The 25926-nt window shown below is 46.1% G+C and overlaps 1 protein-coding gene across 3 annotated transcripts in view; it reads right to left on the reverse strand.

Annotated features, from left to right (window-relative positions):
• AKAP12 (A-kinase anchoring protein 12) overlaps positions 1–4871 on the reverse strand; it is a 75635-nt gene extending 70764 nt beyond the window's left edge. The window contains exons 1-2 of one of the 3 annotated variants that reach the window (XM_036316409.1): positions 4653–4871; positions 3985–4331 (exon numbers count right to left, since the gene is read on the reverse strand). In XM_036316409.1, the coding sequence (XP_036172302.1) occupies positions 3985–4152 (168 nt within the window). In that variant the 5' untranslated portion in view covers positions 4153–4331; positions 4653–4871. Of the gene's footprint in view, positions 1–3984; positions 4355–4652 lie in introns of those variants that run through there. The other 2 variants (XM_036316407.1, XM_036316408.1) reach the window with 2 other exon arrangements.
• Between the last annotated feature and the right edge of the window lie 21055 nt (positions 4872–25926).

Raw genomic sequence — 25926 nt, forward strand, 5'->3', positions numbered from 1 at the left:
CCACCGGCCTAAATAGCTGCAACAGACTCAAGGGCAGGGCCTGCAGGGCCTGCAGTCCCCACAGCCACGGCTATCCTAAATGACCATCCTCGCATCACATCTCCAGTTTCAGGGCTGTGTTCCAATCAGATAGCAGCACCTTTTAGAATCTGGCGAAAATCCACAAGACAGGGTAGCCACACACATAAAAATACCACTCTGGACACAAAGGTTTGTAAAAGAAAACGAAAAAGAAACACCACTCTACTCACAAACGAATAATTCTTGCCTAGTCATCTTAAATTGCGGCCCTTTTAGTGTAAAACTGGTGACCTAATCCCATCATGCCATCTTCAGGCTCCTTCCCCATTTTGTAAAACAGAGGGCAAGTGAGAGAAAGCATACCACCCCCTGAAGCTGGAAGAGGATTACGAAATGCACTCAGTCAACTCAATGGTCTGTTTTAATGCACGAAAGGCAGACATCCTTCAATCCACTCATCAGATAATGGATCCTTCCAACTGAGTACAAGTTCATGTTTTGGTGATTCAGCTCTTGTAACCAAATGGAACCCCAACTTGAAGGACTGACGGGAGTCCCCATCTTCCCACCCGACAGGGACACTGGCCTCTCACTGTGGCAACTGACCACTGTTCCATTTCTACTTCTGAAGTCACTGATTAAGCAGAAAATGCAGAAAGGCTGATGCAGAGGATGGGGACTGTCCAGACTTAGCCTAAAGCTTGGCTCCAGAATCAAGATTTGCCAGAGTCCTGGAAGTCATTTGTCATTTATGTGCCATATACTCCACCCTATATAGCCACCGGATTTAAAACACTCTTTGAAGACAAGTTTTTATAACAGACAATTGAGGATTAATACGAGGTTTTATTTACCCCCTGTGTTTCGCAGTCTAATATTCCTGCCCCTGTAGTAGCCAAAATAGCCAAGTCTCAAAATTAAACCTGGAAAATGATTGATCAAGCCATTTTCTCCCAGAATTCACATATGACGACTATAAAAAATGGACTAGAAGATATAAGATTCCTTCCATTTATTGAAAAATACCACAGATAAAACCAAGACTTCTGCCTCAGTGCATCTAAACATTAAGCTTGAGTAATCAAGCTTGACCTGATAGGAGTAACAAGTCAATGAGTGTAACATCTTTTGATGTGTGAGCACTTATTCAGGGAGCAACTGGTAACTGAAATTAGCAGACAAAAAGGAAAGTAAACTGGATTGCTAAATAGGCAACATGCATATGATACGATTATCATTTTAGATGGGGGTAAAAATCTGCTAACAGCCTCTAGTTAATCATCAACGTTCTTTTTTTTTTTTCTTTACAAATACATTCTTTATTATAATCATCAACATTCTACTGGTGGGAAGGGAAGGATGTATTCGTCTAAACCTGCCAAAAAGTAAATAGACCCAAACAAGAAAGCTCAAGATGTAATTCATAACTATTCAATGCACTGAAGTGATCTCACTTGAGCCACCTGCATATCTGTGGCCAATACATTGGTCTATCTGATATCAAAGGCAATTCGAAATTGCCTACCATGCCACTCTTTCAAGAGAAATAGAAACCAAAGTCCCCAAATCTGAATTTTTGCCAAAATATCCATTAGATCTATTAATAACCAAACAGACGGACTTGACGTAATCACTGTCTGATACATGAGATGGATCATGATGAGAAGGTCAAAGGTTAAATCGTAGAAAAATTAGACGGGCAGGGTATTGCCCAACTTGATCGTCTCTAATCAAAACCAGGGAACCAGTACCATCCCTTCCTGAGAGCCCACTACGTGCCAGACAGCAGGCAACACCTGGGGGGAACACCTGTTATAAACAACAGGCATGGTTCCCGCCCTTGTGGAACATTCAGAATAGCTTCACAAAAACAAAACAAAACAAAACACACCCAAAAAACCCAAAACATTAGTCAAGTCACTAAAGCCACAAACGTGGAAACTGCTAGAAGAAGGGTCCATGGCACGGTGAGAGCCTAGAATGGCAGATGGAATTACTCGGCGGTCAGGAACTGGAGCTGAACAGGGTGAAGAGGGGAGGCAAGAGCCGCGTGCTGAGTCACTGTTAATCAGAGTTCTTTAGAAAAGACTTAGGTCTTCAAAACCTGAGAAATACACTTTGCTCATTGAAAGGAAAAGCTGCACGTTTTCCAAGGATACATGTAAGTGTATTGATTGCCTCCAAATTGATAACTGGGCAGAACGCCAAAAAGGTCAGTGAATTCTGGATGTCATTTAAGCCATTTTTTTTAAAGGACAGGGTTTGGCTGTTTCAAGATGGTGGTGACCAGGAAAGAGGGAGAAGACTAAGATTCTGAGGAGAGAAAAAAAAAAGATATAAAGAGAAGCGAATCAGAAAATGGAAGGAATATTTTTACATGAACAAATTAGAATTTACTGGGAAGGGAGTAAGTACCGCATTTCAGCGTGAACTGTTAACAGGAGAGCCTGAGGGGCAGTAAAAGCCACGGAAAAACGAACCTGACTAAAAGCTTTAGCAATGGCACATTAACGTTACGTTCGTTACTGGACTCTAAATCCGGGCTATGCAACCGTTTGGCAGTAGTTGGCATTAAAAAGTGATGTACAGTAAGCATTAAAATGTGACTCAGATCTCAAAGCGACAGTCCGGTCCTTAGGCCAAGGCGTGGGCACCTTACAAAATCTAGCTATACCGGGCGGTTAGTACCTGTTATATCTCCAACTACAGGGACCATGGGTTTCACAAGGATTTGTAAGTTAAAGACTGAAGGTAATCTAGTTAAGAGCTGTCCCAGCCCAAACTAGACTGGGGCATCTAAAGAGGTCAAGACAATGAGGCCATAGTTCTGTGACATTTACCTAGATTTCAGCTTCTTTTTCCCTATAACAACATTTATCCAACATATTTACCTATGTATGCATTAAACATGTATCAAACATCAATAAACCTGCCCAGATAACTCTCAAAGGTCCTCGTGTAATCTGCATCCTCAAATTCGACACATGATTTGTTTGTTTTTGACCACATCTTCCTATGAGGGCATCATCATAAAACAGGCTGGGAGAAGCTTTGCCAAGGAACGCACATGCCGGGAAATATGTCTATAATCCAATGACGGGACCGAATACAAACTGGGCTGCTGGAGCGGCCAAGACTATCTATGCCAGCCTTGGAGACTGAAGACCGTCCCATGCAAATGCCCTAGCAGGTTCACGGACGCCTTCATAGTCAAGAGCACAGACCGCATCCTTTGAAAACTTCTAACTACTCCTCCGGGATCTGTTTATCCAACCGAGCCCACAGGCAATGCACTGAGCAAAAGGGAAGACGCTGCCTCGTTTTTCAAAACCTGTCATTCCTTTTGGAAACGCAGCGTCTGCCCAGGTTTTCTTTGGCTCCGAGCGAGCTACAGCCCAGGCTTTCTCTGCATCGGGAAGGCGTCGTCTGCCCCAGCCGCTGCCGCAGGAGGACTGGGTACCAAACCCAGGTGGCTCCGGGCACAGCTGGCGACAAGGACGGCAGGCAGGCGGCCTGGGACCCAGGGGTGGCCCGTCCTCCGGGCGGCAACACGGGCCCTGGCCCAGCAGCTGACTTTCCGCATCTGGGAGAGGCAGGGCCCGGGGCTCAAGACTCTGGGCCCCGGGGGTCAGTTCCCCACGGACTCCCCCCGCCCCCCGCAGCCCAGCGGCTCGGGCTGGGTCGCTAGCCCCGGAAGGGTGTGGAGAAAGGCTCGGGGTTTCCGACTGCGGATGGCGCGGTCGCCCGCCGCGGAGACCCGCGACAAAGGTGCGAGCCCCCGGCCGCGCTCGCTGCTGCTCGGGTCCCGCCCCGGCGCAAAACCCCACCACCACCCTGGAAAGAGGGGTTCGTGCGCCCGAGTTCGCAGATGGGCTGGGCGGGCCGGGAAGTTCTCGCAGGCAGAAATCAGAGGGATCCCCCCCCCTCCGCCTCCCCGCGGCAGGTGGCCCGGCGCTCCCGTACCTTGGTGGCCGGCTCCGCGGCCGCGATGTCCGGGTCCCCGGGAGCTCCGGGCGCCGCCTCCGCCACCGGGCTGCCGCCGCGGGGCTCGGGCTCGGGCTCGGCCGGCGCCCCGCTCCCCGCCTCGGGCGGCTCCGGGCTCCGCTGCTCGGTGGAGCTCCCAGCACCCATGGCCGCTCTGCGGTTCCCCGCGCCCAGCCGCCGGTCACGCCTTCTGCAAGTCGCGGGGCCGCGGGGCAGAGCGAGGAGCCGCGCGCCCGCCCGCGAGGTCCCAGCAGCGCCGTCCTCTCCCGCTCCTCCTCCGACCGCGCCGGGACTGCGAATGGAGGAGACGCGCTCGCGGCAAACTCCTTAAAAGAAAAAGGAGAAAAAAAAAAGCCACCTCTTCGCCTCCTCCTCCCCCTTGTTTTCCCCTCGCTTCATCACATGAGCGCCGCCCAGACACGCCTTGCAGCAGCATCCCCCCCCCCCCCCAGGCTGCTAGGACCCGAGGCGCAGGGAGTCGCCAGCCCAGGTCCCGAGAGCCGCCCCCAGGGGCCCCCGGTCCGAAATTCGGACCTGAGCTGGGGGGTGCCCCAGGATTGCCGATGGCGAGGGGAGATTGAGAAAGAGGCGAGGGCGGGAAGCCTCCGGGGAGATGGGACTAGCCGGGTTTACTGAATGATAGGTACCCAAGGCGGGAGCTTCTGCCGCAGCGGACTTTCAGCTCGCCCGGCGGCGACCCCAAAGCCCCATTGCTCTCCTCAGGCTGTGGTTGACTCCGAAGGTTTGTGCCTGCCCCTCCCGGTTCACCGGAGAGGCGAGCGCTCCGCGGCGTCTCCCTGGTCGGACCGTATTAGGACACCTCACGTGGCAGCGCGGGGAACGGAGAGGTTAACGCAGTCAGGCCACCGAGGAGGTGGGCCGGCGGCCCCGCGCTCCTACCATCCGGAACAGTGATGTCAGGCGATGTCATCAGCAGCGCTGGCCACCCTCCTTCCCTGGGGAATCGGGAAATGAGACGAATTACTGGAAAGGAGGGCCTGATGCCGGAGGTCCAGGCTACTCCTGCCTGCGCCATGCTGGACAGGATGGGCTAGGTCTTCATTTGCATCGGTCTCTCTCCCCAGAGAAAGGCTCTAAACAACATCAGCCTAAGTGGCTCGCTTTCTCTCCCTTCCTACTTTTGAATAGTGTTTGTTATATGACTATAGCAGGCAGTCAACAAATATTTGAACCACATTAAAATCTTAGCTGGGTTATTTGACACATAAGCATGAAGGTGGTGGGGCTGCAAGAGGAATTATCCCAGTTTTAACTCGCAAATTAAATGCCTTAGTTTTCATAAATAGTTGGAATATTGACAATTAGGTGCCAGATAAATATCCCATGCCCAGATTTAATACAATTTAATAGAGTTGATGTAAGCAGCAGTTCAGTACTGGAATATTTTGTGCCTAATTAATTGTGTGTTAGTTATCTGGAATAAAACCTTTCTGACTTTATCAGTTTTATTTGAAGGAGTGAATAAGGACCACGTTCTCTGGAATGTTACCCCTTAAGAAGCAGTATATTTGCTAAATGGTTGGTTTTCAGCATTTTTAAGCATTTCACCCATTTCAACTTAAATTTTGACTATTTAGGAAGCATTACTTCTTGTGTACAGTACTATGCAAAGCACTTTGTGTATATAATCGCATTTAATCCTTACAACAACCACCCTTGACACAGGTCCTGTTATTTACTTTATCAATCAGCGGGAGAAAGTAGGCTCAGAGAAATTAAATCCGCCGCTCAAGGCTTCACAACCGGCAGATGGAATCGGAAGGAGCTGGCCCACACGGAACCACTACACATTTCACTCTCCTGGAGGGAGCTCCAACGGGTTCTCTTGTCTCAGGATTGTCAGTGAAAAGTCGCATTTAGACCTCAGCTAGGATGTTCAGAGCTAGAAACACTGTTAAAGCCTATTTGCGAATGATTAAGTCAGCACATCTGAAAATGTATCCGTAAGTAGTACAAAGACTATCAAAATTTCCCATTCCGTGAGATTACATTTATTCCGTTCTTGGGAAATTCTTAACAAAGCTGTTCACATCTCCCAGCCTTTATAGACGGCAAGGTCAAAGATTTCCAGGCAACTGTATACAACCCACATGCTGGGGAAGCCATCACCCGTGTCTGCTTAGATTACCAACTACTTGGTTCATGTGTATTTTTCAGGCTGTGAAGATGCTTGTGTTCTTTTTGTTGTTGTTGTTGTTAATCTCACCCAAGGATATTTTTCCATTGATTTTTAGGGAGAGTAGAAGAGAGGGAAAGATAGATAGAGAAACACATCGATTGGTTGCCTCCTGCACCAGCCCCCGGCCAGGGCCTGGGCTGGGGAGGAGCCTGCAACCAAGGTACATGCCCTTGACTGGATCAAGCCTGAGACCCTTAGGTCCGACGCTCTATCCACTGAGCTAACCCGGCTAGGGCTGTTCTTATTTTTTAAAGCAAAATCTTATGTTTAAAAATGTGCACATTCTAGTACTTTCTTGCCTGAAACAGCTCCATGATAAGAAGTTGTTGGGAATAATGGGCTCCTTTGTAGATTCACACAAGCACACACATAACTACCTTTGGTTTCTAGACTGACCGAAGAATCGCTTCCATCAGATGGGAGTTGCTCTTTGCTGAGTTATTTTTGTTAAGAAGAGTGGTTATGTTATTTACTATACCCAGCAATGAGACGTCCCAACCTTTTTGGATATTGTTAGTGCTTCAGAACATTCCAAAGTTCATTCATTCATTCATTCTTTCAACACATATCTACTGAGTGTCTATTATGTGCCAAGCACAGGCTCAAGGCTCTAAACCAAGTCACCAGGGTTTTCTTTTCTAAGGTGTTGGAGGCTCCTTCGGGGAGAATTGCTTGCATTAGTGTCAATGATGGAGGGGGAGGCAGCTGTCCTGTTTTCCACTTCTCAGTCCGAGGCTGTCAGTTACCCTAAGTTCTCAGCAGCCAGTTCCCCCAAACAGCAGGCCGCAGGTGTCCCTGAGCATCGTCTCCCGGGGGGCAGATGGTGGTAGAGCTGTTTCCCTGAGAGAATTAACGTTCTCATAAAAACAGCTTGCGATTTCTCAAAAACAAATACATGCTTCCCGCATGGCAGGCTGAACTTGTTTTATGCTAACTCCTCCAGAAAGACAGGGCACGCGGCATTTACCAATAACATTTAGAGTCGTAGCCGGACATCGTGTACATACACCAAGACATTTAAAAATACGTCTTAAATGAATTCATAAACGTGAAACATTTCACCACTGTGTTGATACAATACCTTAAAGGAGCGATAATAATTACAATTATTACAACAGAATTTAAAAGCAACGCTTAACTCTACACCACAGGTTCATGCTCTAGCTACAAAGCCTTCAGGCATTTTCACTTAGAACTGTCAACTCTTCACCCTTCAAACTACCACTTATCACTTCTTTGTTTTCTCTAAATAAAAAGCCTACTTTTTTGGAACCAATTACTTACCTCAAGACATCTAAGTCATGTAAGAACCCAACTCCTACTTTCCTCTCTTGCATTGACTAGTTATAAGGAAAAACAAATAGAAGAATTAGCAATTGTGTTAAATTCATATGTAACTAATATTCCAACATTCATATAGAAACTATAAAAAAAGTCACTATAGAAATTAAGTTCAGCCGAAACCGGTTTGGCTCGGTGGATAGAGCGTTGGCTTGCGGACTGAAGGGTCCCGGGTTCGATTCCGGTCAAGGGCATGTACCTGGGTTGTGGGCACATCCCCAGTGGGAGATGTGCAAAAGGCAGCTGATCGATGTTCCTCTCTCATCGATGTTTCTAACTCTCTATCTCTCTCCCTTCCTCTCTGTGAAAAATCAATAAAATATATTAAAAAAAAGAAAAAAGAAATTAAGTTCAAAAGCCAACATCTATAGAAATACACTATATATATAGTATATATGCATACATACATATAATGTATATGCAAATGCTATTCTTCTACCTTTTAAGGAATGTATTGGTTTGGGATTAACTATAAAGCCAGCCATTTGTGTATCAATTTCATTTATCAAGACTTAAAAGGAAACTTGACTTGGGGTAGTGAACACCCAATACAATACACAGATTATGTATTATAGAGTTATACATCAAGCATGTCAAATTTGTGGGCTGCATGCGGCCCACAACGAATATTTTTGTGGTCCAGCCAATATGACGGCATGTAAGAAACGTTTTAATTAAAATTTTGTATTTTAATTTTTACAATATCCTGTTATACATAATTATTACTCACGAACTACAACGTTCGCTAATGACTGATTACTATAATCGTGTTGCATTCATTTCCCTTACGCACCTTACGCACAGGCGCACCATTTCTCTCCACTAATACCAGCAGCGAATATTTTAGCAGCCGATTACCACATCATTAGTCTTGTACTGACTCGTGGTGTGTGCAACAGGAAACATTTCGCTTTCAGAGAACAAGAAAAATAAGTTTATTTGCATTACGCTTATTAATTTGTGCAGTTCTTCAGTGTCTGGTAAGTTAATGTTCAAGAAAAAAATTAATTTGTATTAAAATATTCTATTACTTTATGTTAACGATTACTTATTTATTTCAGCCGTTTGTATTCAGCATGTCTCTATTGAAATAAACCTACATTTCTAGGAAAATTGAAGCTTTTGTTTTTTTGCGGCCCACATAAACTTAAACCCTGTTAATTTGGCCCGTGTTAGCCTTTGAGTTTGACATGCTTGTTACACACTAATCTTAAAATCAAACAAAAAATTGGCTGCTGACTCAAATCTAAGATTATGAGCCCAGGGGAATTAATCCTTTCATTTGTATTTATATACATTTTCATTATACTTTTCCAGCCACTGTGGAAGTCTTTACAGACATAATTATTTACAGAGAACCAATTTAACATGACTACTGCCACTTCGTTCAAGATTGTCTAAATATAAACAAAGGAATGAATCAATGTAACTGACAGGCACTCACCAATAAGCCAGGGTTGCTTTGGCTCCTCATTTTTCTAGAGTTAGGCTGCTCTACGCCCACTTATGATGGGAACCATGATATGGCAAATGAGCCCTGGCCAGTGTGGCTCAGTTGGTTGGAGCTCCTACCTGTACACCAGAGGGTGGTAGGTTTGATACCTGGTCAGGGTACATGCTCAGGTTGCGGGTTTGATCCTCGGTTTGGGGCAGGTGCTAGAAGCAATTGATCGATGTTTCTTTCTCACATCTATGTTTCTCTTCCTTCCTCCCCCTAAAATAAAATTTAAATATTTTTTGTTATATTAAAAAAAAGACATGGCAAATGATTTGCCCAATATGGAGTGGGAACTTCTCAGGACACACTTTTGGAGAGTACCTGAAGGTGCCTGGAAGGTTTCTACACTCCAAGGCAGAGCACATTATGGTACCCCTCAGAATTTCAAATACCTCCACAAATTCTAAAGGAGTTTCATAAGCAACCAACATTAAAAAATACATATTTTAACATATTAATTCAACAAATTTTATTGAGTTAAGTGCCAGTCAAAACACGTGGGACTTGTCAAAGCTAGGAACTGTGGTTCCATAAGTCAACATTGCTTACTCATAAAAGGACATTGTAGAGACATACATTGTAAACTATTGAGAGGTTTTAAGGTTCCTCTATCCACTTGAAGCCCTTTGTGAGTTTTAATCTCAGATCTGCTATATGCTGTCTATGACATCAAAATATACTTCAATTATCTTTTGCATGTAATTAAGAACACAATAAAAAGGCCAATGCTTGACCTGGAAATTACTAAAATTATACACAAGGGAGGTTGACTATTTTTTCCCCTTTTTCTAGAACTCCCATCCAAATCTCAGCTGATGTCCTGGTGGGATTCTATATTCTGGTGGGAATTATCTCAATTTCATCAGCCGCTTTTTTTTTAATGACTTCTTGTCACTCCCACAAATGCAGTATCGATACAAAGGGTAGCTGTGATAAATCACAATAAAAGATAGAAAATCAATAGTGAAACTAGATCCACTTCGCCTTCCTTTCCTCTTCTCAATTACAACTTCATTGGGAGCATAACTAATTACATGAAAAAGATGCCAAGGTCTGCATCTGCTCCTGCTATGAAATCAATGAAAACTCTGAAAAGTGAAGTAATTGTTTGGATATGTTGTTTTGAATGTTATATTGCTTTTGAGAAGTCTGTGGGAGAAAGTACGGTGAAATATTTGAATTTTACTTTCTATGGGAAAATTTGAAACACTGATTATTTCAGATTATGAAATTATTTTCCTGAGTAAAAACAATTGGTTGGTGAAAATAATATCCAGTAAGTGATTGTAATATCCAGCATTTCAAGCAACACTTGACAGAACAAATTCCACGATTGGAGGTTGCCAACAGTCCCTAAGTATGTATTTTTTGACAGCTTTATTGATGTATATATTTGGCATAGAAGGAACTACATACATTTAAAGTGTACTATTTGATGAGTTTTGACAAATGTATATATATATATCCTTGGAACCATTACCACAGTAACTGATTGGGTTAAAAAAGAAAAAAAGAAAGAAAAGAGACTGAAGGGTTCTGGGTTCGATTCTGATACCTCAGTTGCAGGCTCCACCCCTGGCCCAGGTGCATGAGGGAGGCAACCAATGGATGTGTCTCTCACATTGATTTGTTCCACTTATCTATGCATTCATCAATTGCTTCTTTTTTTTGGATGTGTGTAATTTATTTATTTTTTCTTTATTGATTAAGGTATTACATACTAGTATGTGTCCTTACCCCCCCATTGCCCCCCCACTCGTGCCCTCACCCCTCTAGTGTCTGTGTCCATTGATTATGCTTATATGCATGCATACAAGTCCTTTGGTTGATCTCTCCCTCAATTGCTTCTTGTATGTACACTGACTGGGGATAAATTGTGCAACCTTGGGTGTATGGGGACAACGCTCTAACCAACTGAGCTACCCAGTCAAGGTGGACATGTGTAACTCTTGTCAGAAGAATGAAAATAATGTTAGGCATATTTTAATTATCCAAGGAAGATATCTAGGTTTAACCTGAAAGATATAAGTTTATATAATACTAGAGGCCCAGTGCATGAAAATTTGTGCACTGGGGGGGGGGGGGGGGGGAGTCCCTCAGCCTGGCCTGCCCCTTCTCACAGTCTGGGAGCCTTCAGGGGATGTCCTACTGAACAGCTTAGGCCTGCTCCCCACGGGCCTCCCTCTGTGGGAGGCGACAGGGCCGATCAGGGGAAGGTGCTGCCCCTATCACCCCACTGCTGCTGCCACTGCCAGCCCTTGGACCTCGCTTCTTAGCACTGGCCCTGCCCACTGGTGGGTGGGGGCGATCTGGGGCCAGGCCGGCTGTGGAGGGGCTGTGGGAGGTTGAGGCACAGCAGGTCGCACCCCGTCCAGCCTCTGTGGAGGCGTGGCGCCAGGACTGGTCCGTGCCACTGTCTCTGTGGCTGCCTCTGCGGAAGGGGCAGCACTGGGACTGGGACTGGGACCGCGCAGCGCCCTCTCCTGCGCTGCCTCTGCGGAAGGGGCCGTGGCGCTGGACCGGCCCACACCACCGCCTCTCCCACACCGCCAGCCCTCAGCCCTCACAGTCACTGCAGTTTTGTCCAGAAAACATCTGGTCTATCCAGTCTAATTAGCATATGACTCTTTTATTAGTATAGATTAGTATAGATGTTATGACAGCCCAGGACCTTGTATTCACAATAAAGTGATAAATTACAGGAACATTTGTAAGTTTCCTAAGAAAGTAAACAAGACAGGAGACCTCCACCTTGAACAGCAGGTCTCAAACTTGGCTGCGTACCGGAATAACCCAGGACTTTTAACAAAATCTAATGCCTGCGTCCCGAGCCCAGAGATCCGGACCTAATTGGTCTAGGAGGAAGCCTGGGTATTGGGTTGTAAAAAGCTCCCTCGGTGACACTAAATGTGTGGCCCGGGCTGAGAACCACAGTTCTAGGGCCTGGAGACTGAACTGACCTTCCTGATGACGCCTGGCTTCCTGATGGGAATTAACAGTCAACTACGCAAGGATATGGAAGAAAAGCAATTTCCTCTTAGCACAGGTTTTACATGATATGAGGGGAGGGGGAATTCTGTTGTTCTGGAATCATCATTACGTATATCCAACCTGGTCCTTCTGAGGCAACCAATCCACCGGGAAGGGGTCCAGCATAAGGCCTACCGGCATAATGAATTTTGTTTTACAACTGGAGTACCTTATCATGAGACTATTTTTTAAAATCATGCCAAAGAAGATGGTTATTCCAGCCTATAGTTACAGATAAATATAAAAAATTATCTATATCCAATTAGATACTGCTTATCATATTCACTGACAGAAAGCTATGAGGTTGTGAAATACTGAGTATTTGCTCCTAAGTATCGAATTTAATCCCTATAGAAAATATTTGGTCACCCAAAACCCACATGCCTTCAGTCATGCAAAGAGTTGGTGTGAACTGATAAACATCTTAGCTAGGAATACATTGAGGAAAGGCAGAGAGGTTGATCTAACATTTTTTTTCCATTGCTTTAAATTGACTTGCTAAAGTCTTTCAACATAAATGTAAAATGATTTTATAACAATTTCAATACAATGTACACAACTGATTTTTCACAGGGAAGACAGCCTTCGCAACAAATGGCACTGGAACAACTGGATTCCCCCAAAGGCCAAAAGATTAACTGTGACCTAAATCTCACCCCTTATAAAAACATTAACTCAAAATGGAGCAAGCACTTAATTATAAATATAAAACTTTTAGATAAAAAACACAAGAGAGAATCTTAGGTACCTAGGCCTAGGCAAACAGGTCAAGCTTGATATGAAAAGCATGTTCCATAAGGAGAAAAACTGATAAATTGTGCTTCATCAAAATTTAAAACTTTCGTTCCGTAAAAGACCCAGTTAAAAGAATGAAAAGATAAGCTACAGATTGGGAGAAAATGTTTGCAAACCACACAACCAAGATAGGACTGGTATCTAGATATATAGGGGATGCTCAAAACTCCGCAGTGAAAAACAGCAGTCCAAGTAGGTAATGGGCAAAAGACTTGAAGAGACATTTCACCAAAGAGGATATACAGATGGCAAATTAAAACTGCAATGAGCTGCCACTACACAACGGGCAGGATAACTAAAATAAAAACAGTGACAACACCAAATGCTGGCAAGAATGCTGAAAAGCTGGCGCACTCATACATCGCTGGTAAGAACGTGAGCTGGTGTAGCCACTCTGGAAAGCAGTCTGGCAGCTTCTTAAAAAACTAAACATGCGCCCTAGCTGGTTTGGCTCAGTGGATAGAGCATCAGCCTGGGGACTCAAGGGTCCCAGGTTCTATTTCAGTCAAGGGCACATGCCTGGGTTGCAGGCTTGATCCCCAGTAGGGGACGTGCAGGAGGCAGCCAATCAATGATTCTTATCATTAATGTTTCTATTTCTCTTTTCCTCTTCCTTCCTCTCTGAAATCAATAAAGATATATTAAACACACACACACACACACACACACACAACTAAACATGCAATCACCATATGACTGAGCAATCACATCCTTGGACCTTTACAGGCTTCTGTTAACACAAAAACCTGTACCCCAGAGTTGATAGCGGCTTTGTTGGTAACAGCCCCAAAGGAGGAGCAACCCAGATGCCCCTCAACATGTTGAATTGGTTAAACAAACTATGGCACGTCTGTACCTGACATCCTACCCAACAATAAAACGAAACAACTACGGACCCGTGCAACACCCTGGGTGAATCTCAGCTGCTGAAAGGAAACCACCAATCCCCAAAGATTACATCCTGTATGATTCCATTTATATAGCATTCTTGAAATGACAGGATTCTAGAAATGGAGGAGAGATTGGTGGTAACCAAGGGTTAAGGAAGGGTGGGGGAGGAGGGTGAAGGTAAGAAAAAAAAAAGCAACAAGAGGGATCATTGTGTGATGGGGACGTTCTGTACCTTGACTGTATCGATGTGAATATCCTGACTGTGATATGTACACTGTAACTTTGCAAGATGTTACCAAGAGCAAAATTGGGGGAGGGTAGGAGGGCTCCCTCTATATTATTTCTTACAACTGCATGTGAGTCTACAATTAACTGGGAAAAAAGTTTAATTTTTTTAAAAAAGAACAGGGTATTGCCCTGGCTGGCTCAGCTCAGTGGCTAGAGCATTTGGCCCTCAGAGTGAAGGGCTCCAGGTTCAATTCCTGTCGAGAGCATGCACATCGGTTGCAAGTTCCATTCCTCGTCCTGGTCAGGTGCATGTGGGAGGCAGCCAATTGATGTGTCTCTCGCACATTGATGTTTCTCTCTCTCTGTCTCTCCCCTTCCTTCCACTCTCTAAACATCAATGTAATAATATTCTCGAATGAGGATTAAAAAGAAAAGAAAAAAAACAAGGTATAATCTCAGGTGGGCTAAAATAAAGATCCAAGATATAAGTTTTTATTCAATTACAGGCTCCTCCATTTTCCAGAGTCCTTGAAGTTATCCTTTAAAATGGAAATTAAGCCAAATTGGATGTCAACACAGTGTTAATAGGTTGGTATTTTGTTTTGCTTTTAAGCTTATTGACACTGAAACTATCAGACTTGATAAAATACAGAAACAATGGGTTTCCTGACTCTGCCCTGCTAGGTAAATCCACTCTTAACTCTTGGCTCTATCATCATATTTTTTAAAATACCTGGTCTGCTAGTGAAGGAGTGGGCTCCACTGCAATCCCAGCCAACATCATTACCAAGTTATCCTGCTTGTGGAGGGTCCCAAAGGCACCGCCAGGTCAAACAAGAAATGAAGCCAGGGACAGTCACCGTGGGATCAGCTACGAGGAGCAGCTTACACTCAGGGACAGTTTCCATAAAGGCCTCTCCCTTTTCTGCTTCTCTGATCACCAATGTTTAGCATGGCTTTAGTTAGCAAAATACAAATATCATATCAAATAGATAAAGAAAGAAGAAATATCAGACAGAGAATGGGAGGGGTACTTTGGTGTTTTAAAATGCTGATTTCCTAGGGCAAATTTAACTTGAACAAAACTGAACACGGTTTATATGTTCTGGATTTTTTTAAAATCCATATCCTGCTTTGGCCTATATTTATTATATAGTTGCTTGTCTATAAACATTTGCAATATTCAATGCAATGAAGCAAGGCATTCCCCAAGATTAAAAAATTTCTATAATCATATATTTTTAAATTTTTAACAATTATTTATTTTTCTAAAAGAAGGGGGGGAAGAGAGGAGGGGAACATTGACTTGTTGTTCCACTTACTTATGCATCCGTTGGTTACTACTTATATGTGCCCTGATCAGAGATGTAACCTGCAACCTTGGGGTAGCAGGATGATGCTCCAACCAACTGAGCCACCTAGCCAGGGTCTCTATAATCATATTTTTTAAAACATGTGATAATGATGAAGCCCTTGGCCAGCACACACTGGCCACCAATACCTGAAGCTGATTTCTGAGCAGAGCAAGACAGGTTCTAGCAGGGGAGCGACACTTACCCCCAAAATGTCCACCTGAGAGATTTTCATTCCCCACATTTCATTGTATTCAAGTAAAATGGGTTCTCGACACGTTGGAGAGACACAGAGAAAACTCCATCTTAGCCTCTTCAATATGGTGCCGGGCCTCACTTGGTGCCCAGAGAAGAGGTCAAAGATTTTCAAAGACTTGAGTAGAACAAGGTTTCTTTGATATCCTTGGTCTGAACAAACTAGCAACTTAACTGAAGAATGATTGTGTTTTTTTGTTTTTAGTTTTTCTCAGCACAAGTGGCAAAAGCAACTTCCTTTAAATGAATGATCACCCCAAAATTCAAAACTATATAGAGGATTAAATGAAAGACCCTCCCCTCCCACCCAAACCACATTTAAAATTCAGGGCAGTGTTTGGAGCTGGTAAGAAGGGTTGGTTGGCCGTGGCTTTGGCCTCATTTGAGTTCTTCCTAAAGCTGCACAGTTCCAGTTTGCTTCTGTTACTGCCTCTGTATGTTGTTGTGGTTCATACCTTCACTGTGGAAACTGCTGTTCAGGTAGAAGTCCCTTCTCTGTCCCCACCCACCCCCCTCTGTTGCATTTTCCTGCATTCACCTCCCAGCCCTGGGATCCCGGGATGAAGGAGGGAGTCTGCAGTGGGGAACTCACCTAGGGCCCCCTTGCTCTTCCTGGCACCTCTGGCAGCCTGAGGCAAGTGTGCTGAACCCCCCCCCCCCCCCCCCCCCCCCCCCCCCCCCCCCCCCCTCTTGGAGAAGGGAGCACAGTGATGGTTCTCTTTGGGGAGGGGGGGTCAGCGGGGTCTGAGAGAGGAGGTGGGTCTGGCCTGGGCAGGTCCTGAGGACAGGGAAATTACTCTCATTAAGTCTCACACATTTTAGAAGGGCTCATTTTTTTTTTTTCCTGTTTTCTTTTGTGTGTGTGGTTTTTTGTGTGTGTTTTTCTTGAAGATTATGAATTAGGAAATTTTAAAATGTGAATTATTTCACCAGCCATTGTGGGGTCAAAAAATGATGTCTTGCCCCAGAGGTGTGGCTCACCTATGAACCAGGAAGTCACGGTTTAGTTCCCGGTCAGGGCACCTGCCTGGGTTGTGGCTTGATCCCCAGTGTGGGGTGTGCAGGAGGCAGCTGATCAATGATTCTCTCTCATCATTGATGTCTCTATCTCTCTCTCCCTCTCCCTTTCTCTATAAAATCAATATATATATTTATTAATGATGTCTTTACCACTTGTAGGTGAGAATTTTGTCTGTGGAGCAGTAGCTGACAAATAAGAGGTGAGATCGTTTCAAGCTACAGACTTAGCCACTCGGGGAACTTCTTCTCTAGAGGAGGTCTTGGTGGAAGCGATTGGCCTTACGACCATTTAATCTGTCCTTAAAACCAAGAACATGAGAACTCTTTGCTTTGAAAATCATCATTTGGGTATGATCATTAAAGCACCTTTATTTTGGATTCTCTCTTCCAGTTGCACGCCAGGCCTATTACAGCTTCCCTCTACCCCAGACTTCTGAGGCTGAGCCTCTCCAGGAACTTCCCGTAAGCCACCATTCGGAGTGGCCACAAAGGCGCTTTTACAGGGCTGCCCCTAAGGAGCAGGTTCTCAGAGGTCTCTGAGGTGCAGGAAGAAAACAGGGAAACTGCTGTGTATATGCACGTAATCTCACTCTATCTAAATTACTAATCTGGGTATATTACCTGCATACCTAACCTAGAGGTGCTACAGGAATGCCAGCATAGTATTTATAAATGTAAATATGCACCTTGGATCTGAATGCTCAATTTAAAATAATTGACGGTATGCAATCCAAAAGCCTGGAGACCACTTTGCTGAAGGCACAGAAAATCATTCTTCAATCAAGACCATAGGAACTGACGGGTGCTTCCTAACCAGAAACTCGGGACTGGCGTTAAACTCTTTCACAAATCACACAGCTCCTCAGGCCTGGGACCACTTTTCGCACATGTTTGCTTGCCCGTGGCCTAGCGTGTCAGAGAATTGTTCATGGAGGGCACACCGGACTGTGAGAGGAGTGGAGAGGACTGGGGAGGCGCTGTTACTCAGTTAGTTTGTCTGGATTTGAGTCTGGATCAGCCACGTGGCAGCTGTGTGGCTTCGGGCAAGTTACTTAGCCGCCCTCTGCTTTGGTTTGCTCAGCTGTACAGATTAACATAACAGTCATACCTTCCGCAGAGATAGTGAGGAGTAATTATGAGAAGACATTTGAAGAGCTGAGAACAGTGCCTGGCACTTAGGAAATACGCCTGAAGCAGGGTTTCTCCTTCTCCAGGGCAGTGGTCTCCAGCCTTTTAAACTATAGGCTCCATCAATTTAAAAAAAAAAAGAGCATTCTGGTTTAACATTTGCATACATTCTTATTTAATACATTCTTCCTCTTAACCCACACCTCTGAGCATTAGCACCACAAAACAAAGTGTTATTTCACCAGGATCGGACTGCATGCCTGATAGAACGAGGAAGAAGTGATGTATCCCTTCTGAGAGTGGGTCATAAAAAGGCCTGGACTCCCATCTTGGATGAACACTTTCTCACTCATATTCATTCTCTCTCTCTCTCTCTCTCTCTCTCTCTCTCTCTCTCTCTCTCTCTCTCTCTCTATCTCTCTGAGAAAAACAGGCTGCCATCTTGTGAGCAGCCGATGGGGAGGCCCCTGTGGTGCGGGACGAAAGCCTTCTGCCCAGAGCCGGCGCAGAACCGGGACCACCACACACGGGAGCGGGAGCTGGCAGCGGGCTCCTCAGCCACCCGAGCCTCGAGGTGACCACAACCCCGTCCCACAGCCTGATCGCCACCCCAGGAGAGCCCCCGGCCAGCGCCACTCAGCCGCGCCATTCCCGGGCCCTGGTCCTCAGACTTCGCAGAAACACGCGGTGGCTGCTTGACGGTGTTTGGAAACACCACGTGGTTGTCTGAAGGACAAATAAACTACATGGGAATTTGCAAGCCCCAGGATTTCCAGATGTTTCTAAAAGAAGAGGGTGGTAGGTTCTTCTAGGTTTTAGGACATGCGTATTCCCAGTGGTCACTAGACCTGTCCGAGCGGAGGCCTCGGTGTTTGTCGCGTCCCGGTTTGGTGACAGCCACACTCCGCAAAGCTGCCCCACCATTCGGTGTCCAAACCAGAGCTGGGCAAAGCCGCCAGGCGCAGGTGCCTGGCTAGGAAACGAGTCATGAAATGGCAGGCAGAGCCACAGAAGCGGCACCATCCGGCGGTGCCGCCACGAGGCCCACGGGGACCACAGAGGCAGGAGCCGCGTGGAGCCCAGGACGTGCCCCGTGCAAAGCCATGTCACAGGCCGGTGGGTCCAATGGCCTTTTTCTTTCGCTCGGGGCTGCTGGAGAGGCTCCAGCATTTTATAAGATGATGCTAAAACGATACCTGTTTCCAGACTGAGTGGTGGAGTGCAAATATGTGTAAATTTAAGTACCGAATTTTAAAGTGGAATGGTCTTCAGATCTGGAAGGGTTTGGGGAGGCGCAGAAGACAATTGGAACAGAAACGGAAAGGTGACCAGCCCACGGTGGAAAGAGGGCGGCCCCGAGGGAGGCCCAGCAGAAGTCGACAGTTTGTTCCCTGCAAACAGAACCGCAAGGCAGGGACTAAAATGACTATTTGTCAAGGACACAGTCAGCTGGCTTAGCGATAAGCGCGGTCTCCCAGCTACATGGACCTTTGCACCACGCTAAGGGTTTGAGGAGCCCGGTTTGAAACTCGAGAGGCCCCATCTTCCCATCGCAAGGAGTGCTTTACACCGTTACTGCTTTTCCATGTGCGGCTGCAGGCTTCTCCGCTCTCATTTAGCAAAGGCGGTGGCTTTAGGACGTGCCCATTTCGGCACTGTGATCTTTTCTTTTTAAATATATATTTTTTTATTTTTTACAGAGAGGGAGAGGGGTAGAGAGTCAGAAACATCGATGAGAGGGAAACATCGATCAGCTGCCTCCTGCACACCCCCCACTGGGGATGTGCCCGCAACCAAGGCACATGCCCTTGACCGGACTCGGACCCGGGACCCTTCAGTCCGCAGGCCGACGCTCTGTCCACTGAGCAAACCGGTTAGGGCTGGACACTGTGATCTTGAAGAAGAGCTGGCCCCACTGAAAAAAATCTCATAGCAAGATTGAACAGCAGCTCTTTTATGTGGAACTGCTACTTTAGTTTGCGAACGTCGAGCCCTGTGTTTTTATCTCATGTGTCACCAGTGTGTCCTCCACCACAGAGAGCGGTGAGGACGAGGCCATTGTCCCATGTCCTCTGTGCCCTGCATGTCCCGGCCACCATCCCCTTAAGGAAGCTCCTGCCTCTGTGCGTGTCCAGGTAGCATCTCCCCACGGGAGACCATTACTCTGCTGGGAATAGTCACATGCGGTTTCCACGTTGTGTGGCCCCACAGAGCACGTCTCCTGCCCCTCCTTGCCGCTGAGCTCTCACTCATTCTCCAGCTCTCGGCTTGGGTGACCCCCTCGCCTTTCCTCCGGCGGCGTAGCCAGCAGACGGAGATGACAGAGACACACTGGCCCGATGCCACGCGTGGGCCCCCCGGATGGCATCCCTCCCCTCACTCTGGGTGGCATGTCTTAATTCTCCTCCTCTGCTGACTTTTCCTTTCATACAAATGTTTAGATCTCCTTTGGATTTAAAAATAAACAACCACAAAACTTTGCTCAACGCCCCTAGAGGCGGCCTTTCTTTCACAATCAAATTTCTTGGAAGAACAGCCTACACAGCACCTTACGCTCAGCCATTCCTCAAGTCTCTGCCATCTGGCGTCTGTCCCCACCACTCACTCCGCAGGCCGCTCCCTGCGTGTCCTGGTGACCACCGGCAGAGAAGGCCTCCGCCTCTCCTTCCCACCCTGCGGTGCCACACTGTGGGCCACTGGCCTTGCATAACCTTCTGAGGCTCCCCAGCTCTCCCTCGGTCTCAGGCCACTGCCCTTTGCTCTCTGGCAGACATACTTCATTCCTTCATTGCGGCTGCTCCTCCAGGCCCAATCCCAGGCCCTCTCCTGTCCTTTGCTGCCTGTCTCACGCTCGCTCTCCTTCCTTCCTGAGCCCAGCCCACCCACGGCTTTCCTAGCCACGGATTTGCCCAGGATGTCTAATTGTGTCCCTTAGCCCAGCCTTTATCTGTGACCCAGAACAGGCTGTCCAATTGCCCTTTTAGAACGTCAACATGAACTCACCTCCCTTTCCTAAAAACTCTCTCCCTCTCTTGTCTTTCCTATCTTGCTGGTTCATCAGACCAGAACGCTTTGAGTCATGCAAAATTCCACCTGTCCCTCATCTCCTTAGCCAGTGGCCAAATTCGGTCTTAATGCCTTCTCCTGAAAGGCCTGGGTACTTGCTCCCCTCCACCCATGTTCACTGCTACAGCCCTCATCGTCTGGGTCTTATTACTCTCCCTTGTTACCCTGTCCTATTTTATTTTTTAAATATATTTTTATTGATTTCACAGAGGAAGGGAGAGAGAGAGAGAAGGAGAGAGAAAGAGAGAAACATCAATGATGAGAGAGAATCATTGATCGGCCTGTGTATTGGGCATTGAGCCCGCAACCCAGGCATGTGCCCTTGACCAGAACTGAACCCTCTCTCCACTGAGCCAAACCAGCTAGGGCATCCCGTCTTATCTTACATCTTCAGCACAGACTGTTTGACATGTGGGTGTTGTGCAAGTTGACTTTAATCTACATGTGAGGAGTGGTTTGTTGACCTTGAAAAGACCCTGGTCATAATATCATTTAGCTTCAAAAAGGAGTGAAATTCTGATATATGCTACAACGTGAAGAACCTTGAAAACATTATGCTGAGTGAAATAAGCCAGACATGAACACATATTGCATGATTCCACTTATATGAAGTACCTATTATAGTCAAATTCATAGAGACAGAAATAAAGTGGTGGTTGCCAGGGACTGGGGTGTGAGGGTGTGAGGGGATGGAAAGTTATTGTTTAAGTGGGTATAGAGCTTCTATTTGGGGTGATGAAAAGTTCAGAAAATGGACAGTGGTGATGGTTGCACAACATTGTGAAACACTTAATGCCAATGACTGCTTATGAATGGCTAAATGGTCAATTGTGTTTGTATATTTAAACACAATTTTAAAAGGTGAATAAAAAAAGACCCTAATCAGAAGTCAGCTCCCCAAAGACACTTTAAATTTTTCATTTAACCTGCATTAGAGGATTTATTGATTAGAATAAGGGATGTTAAAAATCATTTTCTTTATTTAAAAGAATAGTCCATTGATATCTAGAGAGAGCGCAAGGGAGAGGGAGAGAGAGAAACACCAATGTGAGAGCGCAACATTGATCAGCTGCCTCCTGCACGCCCCCTACTGGGGATCAAACCCACAACCTGGGCTTGTGATCTTGACCAGGAATCAAACTGGCCACCTCCTGCTGCACAGGAAGACAGCCGACCAACAGAGCCACCCCAGCCAGGGCTAAAGATCACTTTTAATTGATAAATAAGGTGATCAGGACATGGGGCTACTAAGAAGAATTACTCAGGCACTTCTCCTCTTGTATGAGGGGGTGGGGGTGGAGGTGGGGGTGTAAAGATCAGCCTTGCACCTTCAGAATGGCTCCTTAGGTCCAGAAATCCTAGGATCTAGTGATGCACCTCCCCCTCACATTCCATTGGGACTGCTGCCTTCCTGCCCTTAGAACACTGTCCATGAGGAAAGACTGGTCCTGCGAGGTGCTCAGCCCCCAGTGGGCGGAGAACCAGGACTTTAAGGTGCGCGCGCGCGCACACACACACACACACACACACACACACACACACACACGACTGTTTTCCTGCCTGCTTGCTCCTAAACTTTCGTGCCTGTTGTAGAGCTTTGGCCCAGGCTGCTTTTACTGTATTGTGCAACTTGGAGGGACTTAAGGTCCCTTCCCTGTATCTGCCCCCCCCCCCCCACCCCCCAAACACACACACACACACACACACACACACACACACACACTTGCAGAGTGAAATCCCAACTCCTAGCCTGGCACACAAGCCTTTTCAGTTCTGCCCCTCCTTCTTTTCCCTTCTCTTCCCTACCCTCAAGTGAGGAATTGCTAAATGTCTCTAAACCTTTCTTTTCGGTTTTCTCCTGTGTGAGAAACTCAATTTACACAAGACTATTAAAAGGATTCCATGAGATAAAAGATGGAAGACAGCGGGACTGGTAAATAAACATTGGGAATCACCATTGTTCCAACACCAGGAAAGCTGCTGAATATTCTATGGAGATCGCCCCCTGGGACCTCCCATAAAATCTCCACCTTTAAGACCCTTAGGACAGAGAACCCAGTGACCCTCCCTCCCGGGAGCATGCCAGAGCCTTTCCCCTCTTCTCCCCCCAACCCCACCTTTACCTTCCTCACTGCTGAGCTCCAAGGGCCCTTCCTTGGCCTCTGTAACTTGTTTCCCAGGCCTATTTCTTCTACGAATTACCTCTTAGTAATTACATTATGATTTTCCAAATAAAAGTTCTCTTATAGTCTGAGTCTTGGCTCTGAATTCTTTCCTAGCCAGAACACAAGCACCCAGGATGTTGAACCCAGTTTGGGTCTAACCCCACTGGTCTAACACCTGATACCATTCTTGCCGCCCCCAACAGAGGGAGAAGGGGAAGTCTGGGAGAAGCTCAGGTTTCCGGTTTGGAAGGTGAGTGGCATCATCGAGGCCCAGAGTTGACCTCGCTATGGGAGTCCTTCATGGAAGGATGAAATGTGTACAGCTCCTGCCCCACAGCAAAGGCTTACTCAAGGACAGCTTGTTGGGAACCTGGTATGTCCCAGGCCCTGGGCTGGTGCTACTGGCAAGAAGATGAAAAAGATACAGTCACCTGCCCTGAAGAGTCATGTCTGTAAGCAGGTCGTTTTACTATCGCTGTGAGAAGCACTCAACTGGGGGAGGGCCCTGGGAACTTCCAAAGTGCCCAGGAGGGACCCTTAGCTGAACCTGGGCTGTCAGGGCTGGCTTTCTGAAGGAAGAAGTGGCTTAAGACCTAACGCAAGATCTTTCTCTTGAGGAAAAATCACTGTTTGTACAAATACTAATGCAAGTTCATGCAAATATTAACTGGAAGCAACAACTGTTTACCTCTCTGGCATTAGTAGCGTGCGTTCTGCATTAGATAACCAGTTTATCTAATCCTAGGATTACTGGAAACGTTTGAAGGGAGGGTGGGCTGAAACCTACCATCTGGTTGCTGAGTTATCTATCTAACTTGGGAAAGCTGACTAAGCAACTAGGATCACTCAGGAACCTTTTGAAAATCCGGATAACTGAGCCCCACCACAGACGAAAATCATGGACTCTTTTGGAATGAGGTATTTTAAACACACACACACACACACACACACACACACACACACACACACACACCACACACACACACAGCAGAACCTGGGGAAATTGAGTTACCTATTTCAATGTTTGCGGTAGACATAGTCTAAATCCTCATCCTCACAAATGCTGGCGATTGGTCATTGGGGAAATAGAGTGTGAATGACCCAGTCTAGCTCACCCTTTCTCTTAAAAAACCAACTCCAAGAACAGGCCCCTCTGACCAGGGGCGATTTGTCCTTATTTATGACCAAATAACCCCACTGCACCTAATACAGAAACACAGGCACATTTGAAAGCATGCGTTTCAAAAACAGTAATAATAGTTATACCTTTTGAGTTCTGTGTCCCACGTTTGCATATGCATAAACATTTCTCATCTTTCTAACAACTGGGGGAAGTCGTTGGAAATAGGCCCACTGTTACTTGTTCAAGGTTGTTCATCCCCCAGCGGCTGAGTCGTCAGATTCCAAATTTCATTCCTTCCTTTATATCAAATAAATGACCTTGCAAGATCTGTAATGAGGACAGGAGTGACCAGTCAGAAAAATGCCAAGGGAACCAGCAAGAAAATATGACAATTAAGTGCATAATAAATCGAGTAAAGGAGATAATGAAAAATAAACAAGTGAAGGAAGAGCAAATGAAGAGAATTTAGGACAAGCATCTGTTATCAAAGAAACTGAAGACGCTGAGGGAACCATTTGGGAAAAACAATGAAATAGGCCCAGTACTTCCTGACCCGTGTCTTATGTGTGTGTGAGGCTGGTGTTTATACTGATCCCTGAACACCCTACCTACCCTTCTTCCTGAGTTTTTAAAGAGGTAGCTTCAGTGGTTCCCAACTGCCTCAGGTGCCCATCAAATGCAGCCTTTGTTTCTCATGGAGGCTCTCTGCCTGCAAGCGCCTTCAGCTACGTCTGGAATTGTCTTACAGGCTGAGGGCTGACAGCTGAATCCAAGCCCAGAGACACAGACCTTGACCTTCATAGCACATTGACCTACAAAATACATCTATTGATGCGCATGGAAGAGATGAAAGAAAGAGAAGCACAAAAGAGGTCAAAGACTCATCAAAGGAGGAATAAAGGGACTGAGAGCTGAGCGGGCTGAACAAAGAAATCTGGATTGATGAGTACACGGCCAATAGATGGCTTTAAAACAGGCTGCAAAGGATCAGGGAGTAGCAAGACCAGAGACATTCTCCCCCATCCCCAAACTAAGGCCAAAACAAAGGAGTTAAATATAGTCTGGAATTTAGGTTAGATATAAAGAACTTTCAGGGAGTGAGTTTAATAAAGAAAAAGATTATGGACAAGGCTATATAAATCCCCTTCCCTGGATAATGTTGAGACATAATTATTATTCTCAAGTGCCCATTATATGCCTGGCATACAGTTATAATACTCACTAGAGGCCTGGTGCACAACATTTGTGCACCGCAGTGGGGTCCCTCAGCCTGACCTGCGCCCTTTAGCAGTCTGGGAGCCCTTAGGGGATGTCCAACTGATGGCTTAGGCTGGCTCCCCATGTTGCTGTGCTTGCCAGCTATCAGCCGGCTTGTGGCTGAGCGGCACTCCCCCTGTGGGAGCGCACTGGCCACCAGGGGGCAGCTCCTACATTGAGCATCTGCTCCCTGGTGGTCAGTGTGCATCATAGCAACTGGTCATCCCACAGTTTGGTCGATTTGAATATTACCCTTTTATTATATAGGATAATTATTGTCAAGAACCAATGCATGGCAGTATACTGGACACTTCAAATACATTTATTACTTCAGATTTTTAGGAACTCTCAAGGTCAATATTATTACCCCTATTTTAGAGATAAGTAAACTGAGGCTCAATGATATTAAGGGACACTCTGGGGACAATGTAGTGAGTGGCATTGCTGGATTTAGACCAAGTTATCTTTGACCCTAAAATTGACGCTCTTGCCACCAAACATGGTCTCGAATTGATTCAGACTAGGGGATGACCAAATCAACTCAGATGGGCCCCAACCCTCTCTTATCTGAG

Source organism: Myotis myotis, unplaced genomic scaffold (genome assembly GCF_014108235.1).
Source record: "Myotis myotis isolate mMyoMyo1 unplaced genomic scaffold, mMyoMyo1.p scaffold_m19_p_7, whole genome shotgun sequence".
NCBI classification, from domain to species: Eukaryota; Metazoa; Chordata; class Mammalia; order Chiroptera; family Vespertilionidae; genus Myotis; species Myotis myotis.